This window comes from Garra rufa, chromosome 18 (assembly GCF_049309525.1).
Source record: "Garra rufa chromosome 18, GarRuf1.0, whole genome shotgun sequence".
Classification (NCBI taxonomy): Eukaryota; Metazoa; Chordata; class Actinopteri; order Cypriniformes; family Cyprinidae; genus Garra; species Garra rufa.
In genome coordinates this window covers 35365623-35392232 of record NC_133378.1, presented here as the reverse complement: position 1 = coordinate 35392232, position 26610 = coordinate 35365623, and the positions used below count along the sequence as shown (strand labels likewise).

General features: G+C 36.8%; 1 protein-coding gene across 1 annotated transcript in view; it reads left to right on the top strand.

The window, feature by feature from the left end:
- Positions 1-7600, top strand: part of reps2 (RALBP1 associated Eps domain containing 2) — a 53449-nt gene extending 45849 nt beyond the window's left edge. The window contains exons 17-18 of the mRNA XM_073822734.1: positions 128-233; positions 5646-7600. Coding sequence (XP_073678835.1) covers positions 128-233; positions 5646-5714 — 175 coding nt within the window. The 3' untranslated portion in view covers positions 5715-7600. The remainder of the gene's footprint in view (positions 1-127; positions 234-5645) is intronic.
- The last annotated feature ends 19010 nt before the right edge of the window (positions 7601-26610 follow it).

Sequence of the window (26610 nt, the reverse complement as noted above, 5' to 3'; positions counted from 1 at the left end):
CAGAGAATAAACAGCATGTGCTCGTGTTTTATTAATGCTTAACAAGTGTGATCATGAATTGAACACCATTGAAAAGCTCATCTACACATGCAAACACAGGTGATGATTATCTTTTCTTGTGTTCCAGGCCTCCACCCAAGCAGAAGAGAGAGATCCAGATGGCCATAAGGAAGAACCGAGAAGCCAACGCCGTTCTGACACGTCTCAACAGTGAACTACAGCAACAGCTAAAGGTTTATTACACATTTATGACCACTTACAATAACAGTTCACTCAAAAAATGAACATTCTGCCATCATTTCTCCACCCACCTTTGCATTCTATTGAAAATAGAAAATGATACGGGTGTGGAACAACATGTGGATGCATACATGATGACAGATTTTATTTTTGGGTGACTATCCCTTTCAATTTTCTGCTCTTACATATGGTTATTCCAAGAAGTCAAGACATTAATAAATAAATCCCACCCATTGATGCCTAAAACGTTAGCAGTCTCACATGATCGCATCTAGAGACTGAAGCTGTCTGTTCACACATGGTTAGTTTTCTAGATGGGCAGCGCATACTATTTCCAACACCTTTAGCCAGACCGATCAAATATCTCTTCTAGTCTGGTATCGGACGCATGCCGCTATTATATATAAACACAGGCGGCTTGTGTTTCCCTGAAGAGTTATTGAGTGACTAGATGGTGTAGAGTTGCAGTCCTCAAATCATTCAGAGATCCACTCAATGAACACACACACTGGCTTTCTGAAAATGCAAGGTTGGACTTCAGTTCAAGCAGTTGTCTTCTTTAAAATAGTGCATCCTGCAGCAGCTGTTCTGTGTGTGTGTTTGAAGTGAGGCTGAGATGTTTCTCATGAGCACCAGAATGTGCTTGCAAATGCATTTTACTACTGACAATGAAAGCAGAAAGAGAGAGTGAGGGAAATGAAAAGCGAAAGATGCTCTTGTTCATGAACGCCCATGTGCAGATCAGGTTGCACTGCATGCTGGGAACTGTTAACCTGCAGACCACTGCATGCTATGTTACAGTTCTCACATTACGAAGTGTTTGTTTTCTAGCTTTACTCCTACTTTTAAGAACGTTTTTGTTTTATACAGATATATTTATGTTCAATTGTATTTATTTATTTTAACATTTATTCATTCAGCATACAATAAATAATTAAATGCAATTTTTAGGAAATGTCATTCAAAATATAAATGTAAACATTTAAATGTAAATATAAAATTAAACATATTTTTATGTTTTTAAATTTAATTTAGTGCCTTTATGTCATCAAAGTTTGCTTTATCTAAATATAATTGACAAAATAATTTATTTCAGTTGTCAGGTGAAAATGAAGTGAGCAGTATGACAAAAGTATAATATTTCAGCAAATAGTAGATGGTGAAGAGAGATATTTTGCATTTAAAGATGTCATTTTTGTTGGGAATGCATGGATGCTTATTAAAATCGCTACTTTTTTTTCTAAATATATAAACAAATAAAACACTAAATCAGTAAATTTAGGCCCCAGAACATTTATATGTACAGTGTGAAAAATGCATATTAAGATTTGCTAAATATTTTCTTTACCAATATTATTAAATTGCTAGTATTTTAAAAATAAACTTCAAATGAGAATTACATGAAGGTAATATAAAAGTAAAAAAAAAAGAAAAAAAAGAAATGAGCATGCACAATAAAATATCCAACAATATTACCTATACATTTCATAGTGGAAATGCATGAAGTCTGGTGAGATTGAGCACTGACAATAATGAATGGGGTATCAGATATACTGATACAGCAAGAATCTGTCATATATTTCAAAAAGCAGACGTGTGTAGATATTTGAGAAGATGTTCCTGATGGGTGTCATTTCAGACTGTGTCTGTGTCTGTCTTGATTGTTCTAGAAGATATGTGATATACTGGACTTTAATGACAAATGAAGACAGGTATCAGTAAACGTTCCAGAGACATCTGTGAGCATCTGACCGACCACTTTCATCCTTTCTGTTAGATGTCATCTGAACGTCGTGACCTCAGGTTGCTTTGTCCAGCAGTCAGTAGCGTTCCGCATGTGACAAATGTGTGTGTATGCTCAAAACATTTGTCAAACGAGGATCAGCTTATTAGTGTTGTATCAAACAACACTAGTACTATTTCTAATTTGCAAAAGCAGTGAACCTACTCAGAACACTTTAGCAACATCAAAGCAGTGCACTAAAACCACTCAAAACACCGTAAAAACCACATAGCAACACCCTAAACCTACTCAGAACACCCTAGCAACTGCATAGCAACACCCTAAACCTAACACTCTAGTCACCTCATAGCAGCACACTAAAACCACTCAAAACACCCTAACAACCACATAGCAACACCCTAAACCTACTCAGAACACTCTAGCCACCTCATAGCAGCACACTAAAACCACTCAAAACACCCTAACAACCACATAGCAACACCCTAAACCTACTCAGAACACTCTAGCCACCTCATAGCAGCGCACTAAAACCACTCAAAACACCCTAAAAACCACATAGCAACACCCTAAACCTACTCAGAACACCCTAGCAACTGCATAGCAACACCCTAAACCTACTCAGAACACTCTAGTCACCTCATAGCAGCGCACTAAAACCACTCAAAACACCCTAACAACCACATAGCAACACCCTAAACCTACTCAGAACACTCTAGTCACCTCATAGCAGCACACTAAAACCACTCAAAACACCCTAACAACCACATAGCAACACCCTAAACCTACTCAGAACACTCTAGCCACCTCATAGCAGCGCACTAAAACCACTCAAAACACCCTAAAAACCACATAGCAACACCCTAAACCTACTCAGAACACCCTAGCAACTGCATAGGAACACCCTAAACCTACTCAGAACACTCTAGTCACCTCATAGCAGCGCACTAAAACCACTCAAAACACCCTAATAACCACATAGCAACACCCTAAACCTACTCAGAACACCCTAACAACCACATAGCAACACCCTAAACCTACTCAGAACACTCTAGCCACCTCATAGCAGCACACTAAAACCACTCAAAACACCCTAACAACCACATAGCAACACCCTAAACCTACTCAGAACACTCTAGCCTCCTCATAGCAGCGCACTAAAACCACTCAAAACACCCTAAAACCACATAGCAACACCCTAAACCTACTCAGAACACCCTAACAACCACATAGCAACACCCTAAACCTACTCAGAACACTCTAGCCACCTCATAGCAGCACACTAAAACCACTCAAAACACCCTAACAACCACATAGCAACACCCTAAACCTACTCAGAACACTCTAGCCACCTCATAGCAGCACACTAAAACCACTCAAAACACCCTAACAACCACATAGCAACACCTTAAACCTACTCAGAATACTCTAGCCTCCTCATAGCAGCGCACTAAAACCACTCAAAACACCCTAACAACCACATAGCAACACCCTAAACCTGCTCAGAACACTCTAGTCACCTCATAGCAGCGCACTAAAACCACTCAAAACACCCTAACAACCACATAGCAACACCCTAAACCTACTCGGAACACTCTAGCCACCTCATAGCAGCGCACTAAAACCACTCAAAACACCCTAACAACCACATAACAACACCCTAAACCTACTCAGAACACTCTAGCCACCTCATAGCAGCGCACTAAAACCACTCAAAACACCCTAACAACCACATAACAACACCCTAAACCTACTCAGAACACTCTAGCCACCTCATAGCAGCGCACTAAAACCACTCGAAACACCCTAACAACCACATAGCAACACCCTAAACCTACTCAGAACACTCTAGCCACCTCATAGCAGCGCACTAAAACCACTCAAAACACCCTAACAACCACATAACAACACCCTAAACCTACTCAGAACACTCTAGCCACCTCATAGCAGCGCACTAAAACCACTCAAAACACCCTAACAAGCACATAGCAACACCCTAAACTTACTCAGAACACTAAATCCAGTCAGAACACTTTAGCAACCACAAAGCAACACATTAAACACACAAAATACTCTAGCAACTGCACAGTAAATTCACTATGAACACTCTAGCAACCATATAGAAACACACTAAAAACCCTCAAAACACCCTAGCAACACCTTAAAAACCACTCAGAACACCCTAGCAACCCCATAGCAACAAACTAAATTAACTCAGAACACCCTAGCAACAACATAGGAACACCCTAAACCCTAAAGCACACTCAAAACACCATAGCAACTTCACAGCAACACACTAAACCTACACAGAACAACAATCTACCCACTCAGAACACTTTAGCAACTGCTTAGAGAAACACTAAAACCAATCAAAACACCCTAGCAACAACATAGCAACTACATAAACCCACTCATAACACCTTAGAAACTGCATAGCAACACACTAAATCCATTCAAAACACTCTAGTAACCATATAGTAACACCCTGAAATCACTGAAATCAACTACATGGCAACACAATAAACCCACTCAAAATACCCTAGCAACTGCACAGTTACACAGTATATTTACTCAGAACCCTCTAGCAGCCATATAGCAACACGCTCAAACTACTCACAACACCCTAGCAACCATATATATCAGCACACTAAACCCATTCAGAACACCTTAGCAACTGCATAGCAACACACTAAATCCAATTAGAACACCTTAGCAACCCCACATAGCAACACATTAAACAGACTCAAAATCTTTTAGCAATTGCATAACACAGTAAATGTACACAGAACACTGTATAAACTTAATGGCAACACACTAAAACCACTCAAAACACCCTAACAGCCATAGCAACACCTTAAACCTAGTCAGAACACCCTAGCAACTGCATAGCAACACATTAAGCCTACATCAAACACCCTAGCTACCTCATAGCAACACACTGAACCCACACAGAACACCTCAGCAAACACAAAGCAACACCGTAAACCCACTCAAAACACCCCAGCAACCGCATGGCAACACACTAAATCTCTCTAAATTCACCTCAACAACTGCATAGCACATTAAACACACTCAAAACACCCTAGAAACGGCACAGTAATGCAGTATATTCACTCACAACACTCTAGCAACTGTATAACAACACACTAACACTCTAGCAACTTCATAGCAACAACTGTGGCAACCGCCAAGAAACACACTAAAACAGCTCAAAACACCCTAGCAACCACATAGCAACACCCTAAACCCACTCAGAACACTCTATAAACTGCATAGCAACACATTAAATCCATTCAGAACACCTTATCAACCACAAAGCAACACATTAAACACTCAAAAACCCTAGCAGCTGCACAGTAACACAGTAAGTTCACTAAAAACACTCAAAACACCCTAGAAACTGCACAGTAATGCAGTATGTTCACTCGCAAATATCAAGTTGTTTCTTTTGAGAAAAGCTTGAGGAGATGTGGATTTGGATGGATCTGGATCAGATCACTAACGTTTTTGGCTTCAGGTTTTTTATTGTGAAGGAGTGGAGGATATCACACAGGCCTGAAGGAAATCATGAAATGAAATCGAGTTTAATTTAATAGAGTCAGCTTAGCTTATCTCAGATAATCACAGCCATTTTACTTTCTTTTTCTTCTTCTTTCTTCATAAGGTTGTCCATCGGGAGCGAGTTACTCTGGAATCCCAGCTGGATTTGCTGCGGCCCATGGCGTCAACCTGACCCAAAACATGCTCGCTTTCCCTTTCTTTCTGTCATTCTAGTGTCTGATACTGTGAGCTGTAACTCAGTCACATGACAGGATACGCACTTTAAGTGACCAAACACTTGGGACGCCACAAACACTGTGTCAGAAGCACAGGAAGAGGATTTTACCTCCACGGGAGATCGTGAGGAATTCTAGGATGTTTGTTCGGTCGAAAAGCTATTTTTGTTTTGTTGGTTTTGGGGTTGTGTTCGTATGCTCCTGCCTGTTTTACAGCAGAACCATGCTAACACAGCTAACCGCTAGTTACGCATATCAATACAAAGGAAAAGCTTCAGTATTTCAATTCATTCCAGGAGATTGGAAATCAATTTATGGTTTTATGCAATGGATCTGGTTCTATAACTGCACAAATATGTCAATGATTGAAACTACTTTTTTGTATTTTTGTTACCATAATTTAATAAACATTAAATTAGTTTGAGGCTGATCCTGTTCCACCAAGAATAAGCTTAAGGGTGAACATCATGAAAATGTCAAGACACATTTCACCCCAAAAACAGGAGAAAAACAGAATATAAAGTTATAATAATTAGCAATAAAAATGTGAAAAATATATATATATATATATATTAGACATTTTATGTAATATCTAATTTAATATACTAAAATATCGAAATTAACACACACACACACACACACACACACACATATAAAAGTATATATATATATATATATATATATATATATATATATATATATATTAATTATATTATATTATATTAATTAGTTAATTATTATAATAAATATAGTAAAGCCTATTAAGTTTTGTTTCATGACAATTAAGTCCATTTTAATTATTAATTAAAGTCAGCACAACAAATAATAACCTGATAATAATCATTGTAATATGTGTTTTACATTTTAGTAATTATTAATAATTGTTTGCTAATTGAAAATGCTTAATTGTCATGAAAATAATATTGATTTAAAAAAAAAAAAAAACACATATAAGCTTCAGCAGCTTCAGTTAAGGGTTCAGTTTCTTAAGACAAATATAATAAATTTTTTCTTCATTTCTATAATTTCTTTTGGTTTTGGGGTAAAAAAAAATGGCCCTTGACATTTTTTGTGATTTGCCCATGAGGAACACTGTTGAAAATGAATTCAAATGTATAATAATCATTACTTTGTGTGTTGGGACAAAGATTTCATAAATATGGACGTGTTATTAAGAGTCTTTAAATGCGAGTGTATTTGTGTTCATGCATGAAGATGAACGTTTACACTGAAGAGGCGATATTTTTACACAGCTAGTTCTGACGGCATGTTGTATGTGAGTAGTTTGACAGTACAAGACTGTTTATGACTGGAATGTTCGAAAAATGTAGACATACCTGTTGAATGCCACATTAACCTCAAACCAGTGATGAGGGCGATCCAGTGATTGTGCTTGTAATGTATTACAAAAACCATCCATTCATGTTTTTTTTTAAACATTTTCTTTTATTGCTTGTCATATCCTCAACTATCATTTCTAACTATTCCGTAATTTCTTAAGCATTTATTACTATCCTAAAAATCATTTTTGGAGATAATTACAGTAATTATGAAATGTCTAAAAAGGTTGATTGTTTAAAAAATGCATCAAATGAAACCAGCGACTGCAAAAAAAAAAAATATAAATGTCTGTATTTTTGGTTCAAACGTGTGCTAAATTTTTTCCTATGCAAAACATATTGGTGATTTTGCGGGCCGAGCTTGTTGTGGGCCATCTTGTGTGTTTTTGATACTGATTGAATTTCTCATGCACTGTGTTCTGATGCAGGAGTGTTCAGGAGTGTTCTGTCCATGAGTGTGTTAATAAACCAGTGGAATTATGGGAGAGGAGATGCCTTGCAAATTTGTTGAACCTGTTTGCTTGTCATTTTGGGTTTGTTTTTAAACACTCATGATGCATGTATGTAATTGTTGTCAGCAAATTGTTGAAATTATTTTCTGTGGTGAACTCATATGGAACCTGAAGCCACTGATTCTTTTCCTGACACATCAGTTCATCTCTCTGGTTTTCTCATCTCATCTGACTGAAGCATGAGGAGCGTAGAGAATCAATTGTGTAAGTGAAGCAATGGGTCGTGACCTCTCGTGACCTTTATCTGTTTGTCTGGAGAGCTTGTTTTCACTGTGTGATCTTTTGTGTTTTAGATTGTTTGTGTTGGAAATTGATAGGTTCCCTCAGCATGGACAAGATAACACCATTCAGCACGGAAAACAGGAACATGAAGCGGTCAGGAACAGTCAACAGGTAAACACCTGTATGTGAGTATAGAGTTTGGGACTTCTGGTCACTTCAGGTTTTATTTTTTTTATTTGTGATGCCATTATAAATGCTTACAGATAACTAGGCACTCAATTTGCAATTTTTTTTAAAACACTATGGTTGAAAGTTTGGAATAAGTAAGATTTTTTCAATGTTTTTGAAATAAAAGAAGACTAATGTGATCCTTTAGAAATTGTTCCAATATGCTCTGTTGGTGCTCAATTATTAACAATGGTTCTTCTTCTTCTTATTATTTTTTTTGTTCAGGATTCTTTGCTGAGTAGAAATTTCAAAAGAACAGCATAATGGAATTTTTTTCTAACATTAAAAGATTTAACATTTTACTGTCACTTTTGATCAATTTATTGTTTCTTAAAGTGCCCCTATTATGCCATGTTAAAGGTAGTTAATATTGTTGTAATAGTCTCTTAAAACAGGTTTACATGTATGCAAGTTCAAAAAACACTTCAGTTTTCTCAAAAATTAGATTTAATTTTACCCCGTTTCTAAATGATTCGTAAACGACTCGTGTGAAGCAGTTCGAAGAATCAGTCTCTCTAAACCCCTCCTTTCAGTGAGCCCTCACCGCTGTGATTGGTCAGATGGTGCAGTCCTTTTGGATTGGTCTACCGCTTCAGCGCAAAACGAAACGCCCATTGGCATAACTGAATGACAGCTGTGGAGACCTGTTAATGCATAGAAAAGATAGCCTCGATTTTACCCTATCAATTCGAGCCGGAGTCTGACGATGAAACGGTTGAAGTGGCACATCGACAAGAAACTGTTTTGCAAGCACGACTGGAGCAGGACTTTCTCAGTGGGTGTCATATTATAACTGTGGAAAGTGCTTGCAATTTGCTTTTGTAAGCGAACCGGGCACACCTCTACGTTGTGAACTTCAACACTGTAACGTACAACCCATAACACTGCGTTAAGCCATCGTTTATCATTATCATTACTTAAACTAATAAGGCAGACAGACAGTCAAGCTGCATCAATCACAATTTTTATACTACATTGCACTCACAGCTGAACAACAGAACTACAGAAACGCAAGTTAGCCGCTTACCAAGACATGTGCGGGGTTGTTACACACCAACGTACACAAAGACGTATTTTGAACGATCGCTAGAAAATACAATCATCAATTATTAATCATACTTCAGAGGAGCAAGCCGGTCCAAATAAACTGGGCACTGATCCATTTTTTAAAACCAAGTGTTTGGTGAATCTCGCGTTGTAACGTTACCAAGATTGGAAAAACAGTCATCAGTAAAATGACGCGAACACAACACAAGATTGGAATTGGACTGCTGAGGTGTTGAAAAAATTAATGTTAACCACTCATTCTTGGTAGTTTCATCTTTCGGAAGGGCATATAAAACAAATTCACTCTCACAGCGCAGGGCGTCTTCTTGACATGATGTAACGTTAATCCACGTGAAAATGGTAGGCCTACTGTTTGTGGGCGGGCAAGTTGTTTGCGAAATTGAACGTGGGCGGACATTACGCAAATGTGTAGCTCGTGACGTGTGGCCGTTACAGAAAAAAGATTCGAATTGCTGACGACTCGTTTAGGCGAATGTGAGCCGACTCTTTTTTTTGTTAGACAAAAACTTCATTTATAGTGCACTGTCGGCGTCACAACTTTGCAGATAGTTTATGTTCACATACAGCTACATGACACACTACATGAAATATCATATTTGAAAAGGCATAATAGGGGCACTTTAAGGTCTTACAACACACTTTGAATGATTTGACAAATATGAATCTGCGCAACTGTTTTCAACATTGGTTGTATTAATAAGACATGCTTCTTAAGGAAGCAAATCTGCATATTAGAATGATTTCTGAAGGATCATGTGACACTGAAGACTGGAGTAATTATGCTGAAAATTAAGCTTTGCATCACAGGAATAAATTACACCTCAAAATATAGTATAAGAGAAAACTGTTATTTAAAATTGGAAATATTTCTTATTGTGTTTTTTCATCAAATAAATGCAACCTTGGTAAGCATAAGATATTAAAAATATTTTTTTTTTGTATGTCATTTTTAGTATCACTGGACGTGTGCATAAGTGTGCCTTAGACTTAATAAACAAGCATTTAATGCAAAAAAAATCCTAAAGGAATGCTAATAGAAATCTTATAATTTGAAACCAATCCTATAAACACCTGAAGTAAGATCCTACTGGTTGAACAGAAACTCACAGATTCCAGTTTATTATGTCAGAATGTGAGTTTGTTGAGTAGGGCTGCATTCACACTGTCAGTTTTTGGGATTGCCAAGCACATTTACTTACAGGTCTGAATCTCAGAATGTCCTGTTCACACAGCAGCTTACAGTAGCTTCTTGAATGTCTGTATGAACGTGCAACGGGAGTCAAGCCTCTATTTCTATTTCTAACAGAAACCATGATGGCTACATCCATAAAACTGAAAATCTGACACTAGTCCAATCGAGTTCATCCATCAAACCTTCATTAACCGAGAGTAGCTTTTATATTTGGGTGGAGAATGGAGCATCTGAGTCGCGCACAGAACACATAATTAACGGGATCGACTCGGGTGGAGACTGGATAGAAAACTTTCAGATGACACACAGCTCATTTCTCCATTGCTGTAAGTTGCCGAAACCACAAATTAAAGCATGCAGCATGCGTTAGACGTGTGTTTGTGTGGAAGAATGGCTCTCTCGCACTGTATGACATGACTGACAACTAATTGTGCGGTCCTGTTTTGTTCACACGGTTTTGAGTCCTGATATTTACAGTACGGGTGTGAGTTCGGTTATAGAATGCAGTTGTCACCCCTGTAAGTTATTTACCTACTGTGTGTGAATGTAACTGTACTAAGGACTCAAATATAGGACTGACAACCAAATTCTGCTGCTGTGTGGATTTGTTCATCCAGTTTTGATTTTGTATGTCTCCCCACAACAAAGAAATGACCAGTCTATAATTTTAATGGCAGGTTTATTCGAACAGTGAGAGACAGAATAACAACAACAAAATACAGAAAAACACATTTCAAAAAAGTTATGAATTGATTTACATTTTAATGAGTGAAATAAGCAAAACATGACTTGGTGGCAAAACCCTTGTTGGCAATAACAGAAGTCAGACGTTTCTTCAAGTTGGCCAGGCTTGCACACATCTTAGGAGGGATTTTGTCCCACTCCTCTTTGCAGATCCTCTCCAAGTCATTAAGGTTTCAAAGCTGACGTTTGGCAATTCGAACCTTCAGCTCCCTCCACAGATTTTCTATCGGATTAAGGTCTGGAGGCTGGCTAGGCCATTCCAGGACCTTAATGTGCTTCTTGAGCCACTCCTTTGTTGCCTTGGCCATGTGTTTTGGGTCATTGACATGCTGGAATACCTGCCACAATCTCACCCAAGATTTGACAGTGCATGGCCCCATCCATTGTCCATCTGATGCGGTGCAGTTGTGCTGTCCCCTTACCTGAAAAACACCCCCAAAGCATAATGTTTCCACCTCCATGTTTGACAGTGGGGATGGTGTTCTTGGGGTCTTAGGCAGCATTCCTCCTCCTCCAAACGCAGCGAGTTGAGTTGATGCCAAAGAGCTCGATTTTGGTCTCATTTGACCACAGCACTTTCACCCAGTTCTCCTCTGAATCATTCAGATGTTCATTGGGGGGCACTCCAGGATTTCAGTTCTTCACAGCGTAGTGTGTTACCAATTGTTTTCTTGGTGACTATGGTCCCAGACGCCTTGAGATCATTGACAAGATCCTCTGTGTAGTTCTGTGCTGATTTCTCACCGTTTTCATGATCATTGAAACTCCGCAAGGTGAGATCTTGCATAGAGCCCCAGACCGAGGGAGATTTTGTTATTTTGTGTTTCTTCCATTTGCGAATAATTGCACCAATTCTTGTCACCTTCTCACCAAACTGTTTGGCGATGGTCTTGTATCCCATTCCAGCCTTGTGTAGGTCTACAATCTTGTCCCTGACATCCATGGGACAGCTCTTTGGTCTTGGCCATGGTGGAGAGTTTGAAATCTGTTTGATTGCTTCTGTGGACAGGTGTCTTTTATATAGGTAACAAGCTGAGATTAGGAGCACTCCCTTTAAGAGAGTGCTTCTAATCTCAGCTTGTTACCTGTATAAGACACCCGGGAGCCAGAAATCTTGCTGATTGATAGTTATCTAATACTTATTTCACTCATTAAAATGTTATTCTGTCTCTCACTGTTCAAATAAGCATACCATTAAAATTAGACTGATGATTTCTTTGTCAGTGGGCAAACGTACAAAATCAACAGGGAAATCTTTTTTTTTTTTATCCCTTTAGGATTGGTTCCGAATTATGATTGGCAAAATTCCATTAGCATTCTTGTCAGGCATTCAATGATTCCATTGGAGCAGATTCCAAATGGCTCTGACGATATTAATCAAATCATCACATCAATCAAGTCCAGCTATTGATCCAAATACATTTAGGGCGTGTTCACGCTTGTAGTTCGGTTCATTTGGTTAATTTGGTCCAGACCAAAAAGGAAAATTATACATTTGGTCCTGGTCCATTTTGCATTCACACTGGCATTTTTGACAGCGATCCTAAAAATACGGAACCTAAAGGCATAGTGATATGTTCACAAAAATTCAAACTGCACAAGAATTAGTTTGGAAGTGGACCGAGATACCATCTTTTTAGTGCTTTCACTCTGCTTGTTTGGTGCACACCCAGGTTTGGATGGCAGCATCCACATATATTCAAATGAACCGCACTAACAGAGCAATTGCAGCAGAGTTTGTTTTAATCGAACCAAACATTACAAGTGTAAACACACCCTTAAGCTCTTTGCACACTAAGTGGAAACTTAGTGTAAAATCGAACCTGATCCAAATTGTTTGATGACGGAGGATCGTTTCGGGGACAGTGTGTAAATGTGATTGACATAACGTGGGGTCATATTTATTTTTTAACATGTGAAAATTTTGGACTTGGTGTGCAATGACCTTTAGGGTGTATTCACACCTCTCTTGTTTGGTTCGATTGAATCAAACTCAAGTTCGTTTCCCCCCTTGGTGCGTATCTTTTTGGCGGGTGTGAATACAGCAATCGCACTTGGATGCGGACCAAACAACCGTAACGAAGACCCAGCTGAAGAAGTCTCGGTCCAGTTCCAAATGAACTCTGGTACAATTGAATGGAATGTGTGGTTTTGTTTACAATTTCTGGTTCACTTGCAAAAAGGGCAGTGTGAAAGCGAACCACACCAAACCGGACCAAATCAAGTGAACTAGCGGACTTTCCTGGTGTGAATACACCCTTAGTCAAATATTTATTTTAGTGGTTTAAATGTAAAATACCATGAGTAAATACAGATATACCTATAAATGTTTTGATTGGAAGCTGTTAAGCGGGTAATCATGTGAACGTTGAGTCTGACCTCGATGCCTGATAGCGGCGTCATTGTTCTGTCCGTCACGCGCCGTGGCAGATCGGCTGTGGAATGGAGGCCAAACAACAGCACAATAGAGAGTGACATGCTTCTACAAACATATGACATAAACCTGGGCCTCATGTCCACTGCCAGTCTGGAAGAGTCCACAATGGATTTGACACTTAAATCACACTTAATGAATGAAAGTCATTGAATTAGATAAGAAAATGACAAAACAAATGTACGCATTTTAAAAAAGCCTTATATGAAAACTTTAAAATGCATGTTGACATTTTGAAGTGTGAATCAAGTGTCTAAATACATTTTAGGGTCATTGAGGTGAACTTCATCAGCTGTTTTTCCTGAAATACTCATTCATATTTAATATCCAACCATGCAGTAGCCCATCACCCATAACAGACAAACAAACGCATCAATACAGACGGATTTAGGTCACGTGTGTTTGGCTTCATTCTGTCAGATTACAAATCCATAAACGGCATTAAATGAGTTCAAATCCAGTTCAGCTTTGTTATTCTCTCTTGCTCTGTCTCTGTGTTTTCTCTCTGCCTGCTTTGCTCACAGAAATAAGGGCATCAATAATGAATGACAAATGTAAAACAATGCTTTTGAATGAGTTTTCTAGTGGCGAGAATACAGGGTGAAGTGTCTCAAGCAGTTGGAGTCACAGATGAGATGGTGGTTTTAGCAGAGAGACATATTTAGACAAACATACACACACATTAACAGACGGATATAGAAACACACTCACTGGTGGCAGCTGCACTGGTCTCACAAAGACACAAGCAGTGTGGAGGTCAGAGGTCAAGCGACTGCGACTCCCACTCTCTCTGTGTACCCAAAATAACCTGAGCTACCAGTCGTCCTGTATCTCTCACACATGGATGTATGAAGTCAGTTGTGCTCAAGTTCACACAGGTGTTAAAGCACAGGTGTAGTTCAGTAGTTCACAGCACAATACTTTTGCAATCCTTTTTTCCTTCTTTAAGATAAATGTCATTTGCTTTAATATTAGTTATGATCTAATGCAATGACACCAAATTTTAGGTTTTATTTAAGTTATGTAAGCTAACATTTAAAGCCCATCCAGAATTGGGAGCATTAATAGCAATACTTTACAATAAAGTTAAATTGTTAACATTGGTTAATATGTTAGATCATTTTTACAGCACTTATTAATCTAGGTTCATGTTAATTTAGAAAGATTAAATACATTGCTGTTCACTGTTAATTGACAGTTGTATTATTTATTTATTATTCTTATATTATTAACTATTGATATATTAATGTATGTTTTATTTATTAAAAAAATATATTATATTTTATAATACATTTTATGTTTTATTTATTAATCTACAATAATGTTCATTTATAAATATACTGTGGTTCATTGTTAATTTACAGGTCTATTGTTTTTGTAAAAATTTTAAATTAATATATATAATTTAATAACAAAATAATTGTTTTATTAGTTATTAATCTAGAGTTATGTTCGTTTATAAATATACTTTATAAATATTTAATATATTTAGATTTATTTTTTTTATATTTATTAATCTAGGGTATTATTTATTTATTTTATTATTAATTATATTACACCGTTTAATACTATATTAATTCACTGTGTGTGTGTTTATTCTTTTTTTATAATATATTTTGTTTTATTTATTAATCTGCAAAAATGTTCATTTATAAATATACTGTTATTCATTGTTAATTCACAGGTCTATTATTTTGTTATTGTATTATATTTTAATAATAAAATATTTGTTTTATAATTAGTTATTAACAGTTCTGTTCATTTATAAATATACTTATATTTTATAAATATTTATATTTATTAATCTAGAGTCATAGAGTCACATTTTTTAATATTATACTGTTCAATTTATTGTTAATTAACTTATTATTAGTTATGAATCTAGAGCTCTGTTCATTTATAAATATTTTTATATTGTTTTTTTATGTTTATTAATTTTTTATATTATACTGTTCAATTTATTGTAAATTCACTTTGTCTGTGTGTGTGTTTATGATTATTTTTTAAATATTTGTATTTTTATAAAATATTTTGTTTGATTTATTAATCTGCAAAAATGTTAATTTATAAATATACTGTTTATTGTTAATTCACAGGTCTATTATTGTTGTTATTTTTTATATTATATTTTAATATTAAAATATTTGTTTTATTATTAGTTATTAATCTAGAGTTCTGGTCATTCATACATATATTTTATATTGTTTTGTTTTTTTACATATTTATTAATGTAGGGTCTTTTTTAGAATTTCTTTATATTATACTGTTTAATTTATTGGTAATTAGCTGATTTTATATATATTTTTATATTTAAAAAGTAATATTTAGTGATTTTTTTTAATATTATACTGTTCAATTTATTGTTAATTCGTTTTATGTGTGTGTGTGTGTGTGTGTATTTATATCTTAATAATAAAATTGTTTTATTTATTAATCTGCAGACATTTTAATTCATAAATATACTGTTTATTAAATCATAGTTCTAATATTTTTTAAATGTTATTTTAATAATAAATATATAGTAATTTGTTTTTTGTTTTTTAATCAATTCTTCTGTGATCTGGCAGTAACTGGACCTAGATTAAACAGAGTCAAATTCTGAGTGGGTGCATGTAATGAAATTCACTGTGCAAGCCTTTACTCTGTATTTTAATAAAGTTAGATTATTTTATTAAAACTTATTTTAAGTATCTTGGAAGGATGTTGTCCCCGGCCCCAGGAGAACCGCTGACCCAGATTCATCCTGATTAAATATAAAAGTATCTTCTCTATCTGACAGTCAAGCTCTGACCATAACAGAAGCCTGTGATGAATCTGCCACTAGAGGGGTCTGCGGCGTCTCATGAAACAGACAGTAATTCACTAAACACATCCAACAGCTCTTGAACTGCTGCTGTTTATTGTGAAATTTGTAATAATACAAATGAACTGATAAAATACATCACTGGCTTCATAGATTTGAAGCCAGTGAGCTTTGGCTCTGCACTGGCCTTCATTCATTCAGCATTTGAGTGTGTGTTTTTGCTTTGCAGCGACTCCAGTGTGAGCAGCGCAGTAGGAAGGGCTTTAGGGACGTGAGCTCTTTGGCTCTTATCGGGCTTTAGTGAAATCCTCACTCAGCAAATGTGAATGAGACTCACTCAGTGACGTGTCCCCACAGGAATCTCTCTCTCTCTCTCTCTCTCTCTCTCTCACACACACACACACACACACACACACACTGACCAGCATGGACTGAAGTGTGGAAACACATCAGTGATGTTTCACAAACCCACAGTCTGCAAAGAACAACATTTGTCCACTAAAAGGTCAGTTATTGTTTGCTACATTACATGTTTACAAGTTATTAAACAAGCTAATGTTTACCACATGCGAGCATCAAAATGCATTCTATTCTATTCTGTTCTACAGGGGGAAAAAACGGGCGTCTAAAGTCTAGGTATGTCAAGTTGGGGCAGGTTGTCACATTTTATATGTTGTAATGTTATACAGTTAATTATATTATTTTTTCTATGGAAAAAATGGTTAGATATTTTTATTACACTTTGTGTTTTTGCGTTTACAAATTTCTTCAGATTATAGTTTGGTTTAATGGTTCATTAGATATTCATATTTGTTTGCCTTTCATTTTTGATAAAAAGCCATGAAAAGCATACAGTGATATACTTTCTGGGCAGAGTAAAAATATGCATTAACGAAAAATAAAACATTAAGTTTAGAACCGAAACTTTTTATATGCATCATTGTCCCTTCCATATTAAAATGGATTAAGTAAAATTAAAATGTAATAAAGTTACATAACTCTGTAATCTGTACCAGTGCAATGTACTACAACTATTACAAATTGTTTTTGTTAAAGGAAATTAAGTGGAATTAAAAATATTAATATAAAATAAAATATATAATACATAAAAAAATTGAACTGTTGCAACTAACTGAAATAAAATAAGTAACAATTAAAATTGAAGTACTAAAATTTACAATGTTTTAGTGCCACTTTTGAAACAAATGACAATAACAAATAAATAATGACAAAAAATACTATTACGAGTTTATTCTCATAGTTTTATGAGAATAAGTTATATTTTTTTAGAATAAAGTCAGAATTACCAGAACAAGTCATAGCAATGCGAGAAAAGTTTTTAAGACTATTGACTCATTCTTGAAAAATTATGATTTTATTCTCATAATCCTTAATAAGGCACTAAAACTTGTAAAAATGACTAAAAGTAAAACTGAAAAAAAAAAAAAAAATCTGGCATCAATACTGTTTATTTATATTTTAAGACTTTTGACTTATTATAACTGTACTGAAAATATTACAGCTTTCATTTTTTACAATGCTACAACTTATTATTGAAATATTATGATTTTATTCACATAATCCTTAATATTATTTATAAATAATATAATATTTTCTGAATAAAGTCGGAATTCCCAGAACAATATGGAAAAAGGTCATATTTTGACTCATTCTTGAAATATTATGATTTTATTCTCATAATTCTTAATATTTTGTGTATGGCTAAAATGACTAAAACTAGAACTGAAATAAAAATTAAAAACTGCAAATATAAAACTAAAAGCCATTTCATTTATTATAATAAGTATAATAAGTACTATAATAATAAACACTAACCCTTCTCTAGTTCTCTGGCATCAATACTGTTTATTTAAATTAAAATAATGATAAACAACATATTTTATGTAAAAAAGCAGGGGATTAAAAAAAAGCTGAAGACATCTTATTTAAGATATTTCCCATAAACCGACTTTGAAAAACATCTGTCTGTCTGATTGTCTCATAATTTAGATTTTATTCTTGAAATGTTATGGCTTTATTCTCATATTTTGTATATGGCACCTAAAAATTGTAAAAATGTCTACAACTAAAACTGAATTAAAAATTAAAGATGAAGAGAAATATATAAAAAATAAAATAAAATGACATGACATAAAAACAACCATGTAAAAAATTACTTCATTTTAAACTAAATTTGAAAACTGAAAATATAAAAAAAAAGCTTTTTTGTATATTATACATAATACTAACACTAACAATTATTTTAATAAAAATAAACAAAAATTATATTTTATTTTTAAATAAATGTTCCGTTTCTTTATCCAGCAAGTGATTTAAAAAAAGTCGAAGATCTCTTATTTAAGGTACTTACCATAAACTGACTTACCATAAGGTACTTACCATAAACATCTGTCTATCTGTGTCTCATGAATGGAAAGCGGTTGCTCCGGATCCAGGTGTCGCCGTACTCTGCTCCAGGTTTTCGCTCCGCCTTTCCTTAAAAGCATTCGGAGTTTAAAGCGCAGAAAAACACGCCAGTGAGTAGAAGAGGGATCAGAGCGGCAGAGGCGGATCTCAGTGCGGTTCAGCGTGTGTGTGTGTCCGGCCGAACGGAGGATGGAGGGCGAGCCGCGAGAGACCCTGGACTAACGGAGAAGAAGGAGGAGGAGGAGGAGGGGGTCTTGCTTTTTACATGGAACCTGTTTGCGTTTTCCTCCAAAGGTGGATTTTATACTGAAACACTACATGACAAAATGCCATTTGCCAAGCGGATCGTGGAGCCCCAGTGGCTGTGCAGACGCGCGGACGCGGATGAGGACCTCCTGCTCCAGGACCTGTGCGCTTTCAGTAACGTGACTCTGTCCCGGACCTTGCGCCAGCTGTCGGATCTGGCCAAACACGCCTGCTCGCTCTTCCAGGAGCTGGAGCATGAGCTGGTCGCCACGAACCGGCGCGTCTGCGCGCTCCGGGAGAAGATGAGCAGGATCCAGGAGACCACCGGCGCGCTCGACCCCAAACAGGAGGCAGTGCGTGAGTAGCCCGCTCCAAGAGTGTCTTTTCTATCCAAAACTGTTGAAGAGTTTGTTTACTCTGCGTAATAGTGATCGATTGGGTCACCAGTCCAGATGTTTTACCGCTCGGATGCATCATACAAACAGCTCTTAAAGAGTTATGTAATAATACAAATATTTGTTTACTTTTGCGCGCTGTTGTCTTGTCTCCTCTCAAGCGCGCACCGCTGGTGCTCTAGTGGTTCAAGATCTGGACTTGTGACCGAAAACCCAATAGTGATTCATGGGCTTGATCAAGTCTCTCAAAACCTCAGATTACTCTAAACCATGTGGTTATATGGTTTCTAGGTAGACCATCTTCATCAAGCTGCCTTTTGGATATCATTGTAGCTAATTACCAGCAAACATGTTCCAGAATGCAGCTACTGTATGGCTGTGTCTCATTTTTGGGAATGTGGTGAAAGTTGGTTTATGTAGTGAAGGACAGCAGAAGGGGTGTGTGTTCTTTACACCAGATGTCATTGGGAAAACATGATTCTTGTTGCTGAGAACATTTCCATGTTGCATAAGAGCAGATTCTGTCATTCATACACATGTGAAAGTGAAACAAGCCTGTTGTCTGTGACCCATGATGGATCCAGGCAGAGCATGTGTTTCTGTTGGATGTTGTACTTAGTTTGTATGGCATAATGAGTTCAGTAAGGTAAGATGTTTTTTTGTATTTGATGATTTGCATCATATGTGTAATGCAGTCCAAATGGACCTGCATGCGTGAAAGAGAAAGTGTTTTTCTGTTTTGAGTGTGTTTTAAAGTCTGTGGCCTTCTGGATTTTTTTAAAATCATGGTAGAGTTTTAATAAAATATGATGATGATAGTAATTATTTATTATGTTTCATATTTTGTATTTTTGTTTATATGTGTGTGTGCTGTGTATATCTATTATGTATATAAACACACACATACAGTATATATTTAAAAAATATTGACATGTATATATTATATTCATATAATTTATATTATATATAAATATATTTAATATATAAACATAACATATTTTTCTTAAATGTATACATGTGTGTGTGTGTGTGTGCATTTCTATATACATAAATATATACAGTACACACATATATATTATGTACACAAAAACATTTATTTTGCATGCCCAGCACTAATAATTGAATATGTATGTTAAATATTTAAAATATTTATTAATACTAAAACTGCTACTAATAATAATTATGCATATTTAAATAATTAAATAAAATATATTATTTGAAGTATTATAAAATTAATTAAATAATACAAACCTAAAACAATACAATTAGAGTATACTCATAATAATTATAATAATAATCACTTATACTTATTAATAATAATAATGATGCATAATTACATAAATATAAATAAATAATAAAAATGTAAAATAACACATTAAATAAATTTGATTATTATTTCTTAATGTTTAAAAGATTAAACAGTAAAACAATACAACATATAAACATTACATGAAATAAATAAGCTGAAATAATAGTTATTATTAGTAGTATTATATCTCATTTATTTCATTTAATGTTTGTTGTATTATTTTATTGTTTAATATTTTAAACATTTTCTATAATAATAATAATAATAAAAATATCAAATTTATTTAATGTGTTATTTGTATTATTATTTATATTTTACTGTAATTATTTTCTATAACAATAATAATTAAAGCTGCAAGCAGCGATGAACGGGCCCTCGCACACGGGCTCACCGCCGACCGGTGGCTTTAGGAACACAGCAAACGGTGGGCAGTATGCTTTTAATACAGTAAATGTAGAAAAAATAGATCAAAGTCAATTAAATGGGCCAAACTTCCTGCTGCCAGCTGGTGGCACTATGCCTATAACTGATTATTGGCATGTAGATGTGTTCAGGCCAGCACTTTCATCAAACATATGAAGTTTGGTGCAGATTGACCTTGGTATGTGTGAGTTAGTGCAAGATATGATATATCCTGCTTCCAATAGGTGGCGCTATAATAATATCTGTATATTGGCCTTTAGATGTCTTCAGGCCAGGACTCTTACCAAACATGTGAAGTTTGAGGCAGATCGGACATTTTATGGCTGAGTTATAACAACTTTTATGTCCATGGCGAAACATCAAACTTTGTCAGGCCGCCATGGACACGCCCTTTAACGAAAACTCAAGATCTTCACAATTTAACATTTCTAAGGCCTCGAGATCAGACTGACCAAATATAATGTTGATATCATTAAATCTCTAGGAGGAGTTTGGTACAAGTCATTTCCTGTTGCCAACAGGTGGCGCTGTGATTATAATAGAATGTTGGCCTTGAGATGCGTTCAGGCCAGGACTCTTATCGAATATGTGAAGATTGAGGCAAATCGGACATTTTATGGCTGAGTTATAACAAGTTTTATATCCATGGCGAGACCTCGAAATTTGTCAGGCCGCCATGGACACGCCCTTTACCGAAAACTCAAGATCTTTACAATTTAACATCGCTAAGGCCTTTATATTAGACTGACCGATTTTGGAGTTGATCTGTATAAATCTCTAGGAGGAGTTGGTAGTAGAGTACAGCATGACACTTCCTGTTGCCTGCAGGTGGCGCTATGACCATAACTGAATATGGGCATGTAGATGTCTTCAGGTCAGGAGTGTTATCACACATGTGAAGTTTGGGACAGATTGGACATTTTATGCCTAAGTTATAGCAACTTCCTTTTTCATGGCGAAACATCGAAATTTGCGAGGCCGCCACGGACACGCCCTCTGATGAAAACTCTAGATCTTCACAATTTAACGTCACAAAGGGCTTTAGATTAGACTCACCAAATTTGGTGTTGATCGGAATAAATCTCTAGGAGGAGTTCGTTCAAGTATGACACCTGAAAATGGCAAAAATGACACAAATTTTGCTGAGTAAATTAATAATAACCGACTTCCTGTTGGGTTTCGGATTTTATCTCAAGAGGCTTTTTTGTAGGTATTGGTGTGTTACATGTGTGTACCGATTTTTGTGCATGTACGATAATCACAGCTGAATGCGCACACCGCGGAACGTGTAAAGGTGGCGCTATTGAGCCATTTTGCCACACCCACTTCTGCAACCCATATCAAACGTCCATTTTCGCCAGGTCTGATGTGTGTGCAAAGTTTCGTTAGTTTTCGGGTATGTTTAGGCCCTCAAAAATGCGATTCATTCCGGATAAGAAGAATAATAATAATAATAATAATAATTAAAGCTGCAAGCAGCGATGAACGGGCCCTCGCACACGGGCTCACCGCCGACCGGTGGCTTTAGGAACACAGCAAATGGTGGGTAGTATGCTTTTAATACAGTAAATATAGGAGAAATATGTCAAAGTCACTTAAATGTGCCACATTTCCTGCTGCCAGCTGGTGGTGCTATGCATATAACTGATTATTGGCATGTAGATGTGTTCAGGCCACCACTTTCATCAAACATATGAAGTTTGGTGCAGATTGACCTTGGTTTGATTGAGTTAGTGAAAGATATGATATATCCTGCTGCCAACAGGTGGCGCTATGATAATATCTGAATATTGGCCTTTAGGTGTCTTCAGGCCAGGACTCTTACCAAACCTGTGAAGTTTGAGGCAGATCGGACATTTTATGGCTGAGTTATAACAACTTCTATGTCCATGGCGAAACATCAAACTTTGTCAGGCCGCCACAGACACGCCCTTTAACGAAAACTCAAGATCTTCGCAATTTAACATCTCTAAGGCCTCTAGATCAGAATGACCAAATATAATGTTGATATCATTAAATCTCTAGGAGGAGTTTGATACAAGTCATTTCCTGTTGCCAACAGGTGGCGCTGTGATTATAATAGAATATTGGCCTTCAGATTTGTTCAGGCCAGGACTCTTATTGAATATGTGAAGTTTGAGGCAAATCGGACATTTTATGGCTGAGTTATAACAAGTTTTTTATCCATGGCGAGACCTCGAAATTTGTCAGGCCGCCACGGAAACGCCCTTTACCGAAAACTCAAGATCTTCGCAATTTAACATCGCCAAGGCCTTTATATTAGACTGACCGATTTTGGTGTTGATCTGTATAAATCTCTAGGAGGAGTTGGTTGTAGAGTACAGCATGACACTTCCTGTTGCCTGCAGGTGGCGCTATGACTATAACTGAATATGGGCATGTAGATGTCTTCAGGTCAGGAGTGTTATCACACATGTGAAGTTTGGGACAGATCGGACATTTTATGCCTAAGTTATAGCAACTTCCTTTTTCATGGCGAAACATCGAAATTTGCGAGGCTGCCACGGACACGCCCTCCGATGAAAACTCTAGATCTTCACAATTTAACGTCACAAAGGGCTTTAGATTAGACTCACCAAATTTGGTGTTGATCGGAATAAATCTCTAGGAGGAGTTCGTTCAAGTATGACACCTGAAAATGGCAAAAATGACACAAATTTTGCTGAGAAAATTAATAATAACCGACTTCCTGTTGGGTTTCGGATTTTATCTTAAGAGGCTTTTTTGTAGGTATTGGTGAGTTACATGTGTGTACCGATTTTTGTGCATGTACGATAATCACAGCTGAATGCGCACACCGCGGAACGTGTAAAGGTGGCGCTATTGAGCCATTTTGCCACACCCACTTCTGCAACCCATATCAGACGTCCATTTTCGCCAGGTCTGATGTGTGTGCAAAGTTTCGTTAGTTTTCGGGTATGTTTAGGCCCTCAAAAATGCGATTCATTCCGGATAAGAAGAATAATAATAATAATTAAAGCTGCAAGCAGCGATGAACGGGCCCTCGCACCCGGGCTCACCGCCGACCGATGGCTTTAGGAAAACAGCAAATGGTGGGTAGTATGCTTTTAATACAGTAAAAATAGGAGAAATATGTCAAAGTCACTTAAATGTGCCAAATTTCCTGCTGCCAGCTGGTGGCGCTATGCATATAACTGATTATTGGCATGTAGATGTGTTCAGGCCACCACTTTCATCAAACATATGAAGTTTGGTGCAGATTGACTTTGGTATGTTTGAGTTAGTGCAAGATATGATATATCCTGCTGCCAATAGGTGGCGCTATAATAATATCTGTATATTGGCCTTTAGATGTCTTCAGGCCAGGACTCTCACCAAACATGTGAAGTTTGAGGCAGATCGGACATTTTATGGCTGAGTTATAACAACTTTTATGTCCATGGCGAAACATCAAACTTTGTCAGGCCGCCATGGACACGCCCTTTAACGAAAACTCAAGATCTTCACAATTTAACATCTCTAAGGCCTCGAGATCAGACTGACCAAATATAATGTTAATATCATTAAATCTCTAGGAGGAGTTTGGTACAAGTCATTTCCTGTTGCCAACAGGTGGCGCTGTGATTATAATAGAATATAGGCCTTCAGATTGGTTCAGGCCAGGACTCTTATCGAACATGTGAAGTTTGAGGCAAATCGGACATTTTATGGCTGAGTTATAACAAGATTTATATCCATGGCGAGACCACGAAATTTGCCAGGCCGCCACGGACACGCCCTTCAACGAAAACTCAAGATCTTCGCAATTTAACATCGCTAAAGCCTTTTTATTAGACTGACCGATTTTGGTGTTGATCTGATTAAATCTCCAGGAGGAATTTGTTGCAGAGTACAGCATGTCACTTCCTGGTGCCTGCAGGTGGCGCTATGAGTAAAACTGAATATGGGCATGTAGATGTCTTCAGGTCAGGAGTGTTATCACACATGTGAAGTTTGGGGCAGATCGGGCATTTTATGCCTGAGTTATAGCAACTTCCTTTTTCATGGCGAAGCATCGAAATTTGCGAGGCCGCCACGGACACGCCCTCTGATGAAAACTCTAGATCTTCGCAATTTAACGTCACAAAGGGCTTTAGATTAGACTCAGCAAATTTGGCGTTGATCCGAATAAATCTCTAGGAGGAGTTCGTTCAAGTATGACGCCTGAAAATGGCAAAAATGACACAAAATTTGCTGAGAAAATTAAAAATAACCGACTTCCTGTTGGGTGTCAAATTTTGCTCCAAGAGGCTTTTTTGTAGGTATTGGTGAGTTACATGTGTGTACCGATTTTCGTGCATGTACGTGAATCACAACTGAAAGCGCACACCGCGGAACGTGTAAAGGTGGCGCTATCGAGCCATTTTGACACACCCATCTCTGAACCCCATATCAGACGTCCATTTTCGCCAGGTTTGATGTGTGTGCAAAGTTTCATGAGTTTTCGGGTATGTTTAGGCCCTCAAAAATGTGATTCATTCCGGAGAAGAAGAATAATAATAATTAAAGCTGCAAGCAGCGATGAACGGGCCCTCGCACACGGGCTCACCGCCGACCGGTGGCATTAGGAACACAGCAAATGGTGGGTAGTATGCTTTTAATACAGTAAAAATAGGAGAAATATGTCAAAGTCACTTAAATGTGCCAAATTTCCTGCTGCCAGCTGGTGGCGCTATGCATATAATTGATTATTGGCATGTAGATGTGTTCAGGCCACCACTTTCATCAAACATATGAAGTTTGGTGCAGATTGACCTTGGTATGTTTGAGTTAGTGAAAGATATGATATATCCTGCTGCCAACAGGTGGCGTTATGATAATATCTGAATATTGGCCTTTAGGTGTCTTCAGGCCAGGACTCTTACCAAACCTGTGAAGTTTGAGGCAGATTGGACATTTTATGGCTGAGTTATAACAACTTCTATGTCTATGGCGAAACATCAAACTTTGTCACACCGCCACAGACACGCCCTTTAACGAAAACTCAAGATCTTCACAATTTAACATCTCTAAGGCCTCTAGATCAGAATGACCAAATATAATGTTAATATCATTAAATCTCTAGGAGGAGTTTGATACAAGTCATTTCCTGTTGCCAACAGGTGGCGCTGTGATTATAATAGAATTTTGGCCTTCAGATGTGTTCAGGCCAGGACTCTTATCGAATATGTGAAGTTTGAGGCAAATCGGACATTTTATGGCTGAGTTATAACAAGTTTTATATCCATGGCGAGACCTCGAAATTTGTCAGGACGCCACGGACACACCCTTTACCGAAAACTCAAGATCTTCACAATTTAACATCGCTAAGGCCTTTATATTAGACTGACCGATTTTGGTGTTGATCTGAATAAATTTCTAGGAGGAGTTGGTTGTAGAGTACAGCATGACACTTCCTGTTGCCTGCAGGTGGCGCTATGACTATAACTGAATATGGGCATGTAGATGTCTTCAGGTCAGGAGTGTTATCACACATGTGAAGTTTGGGA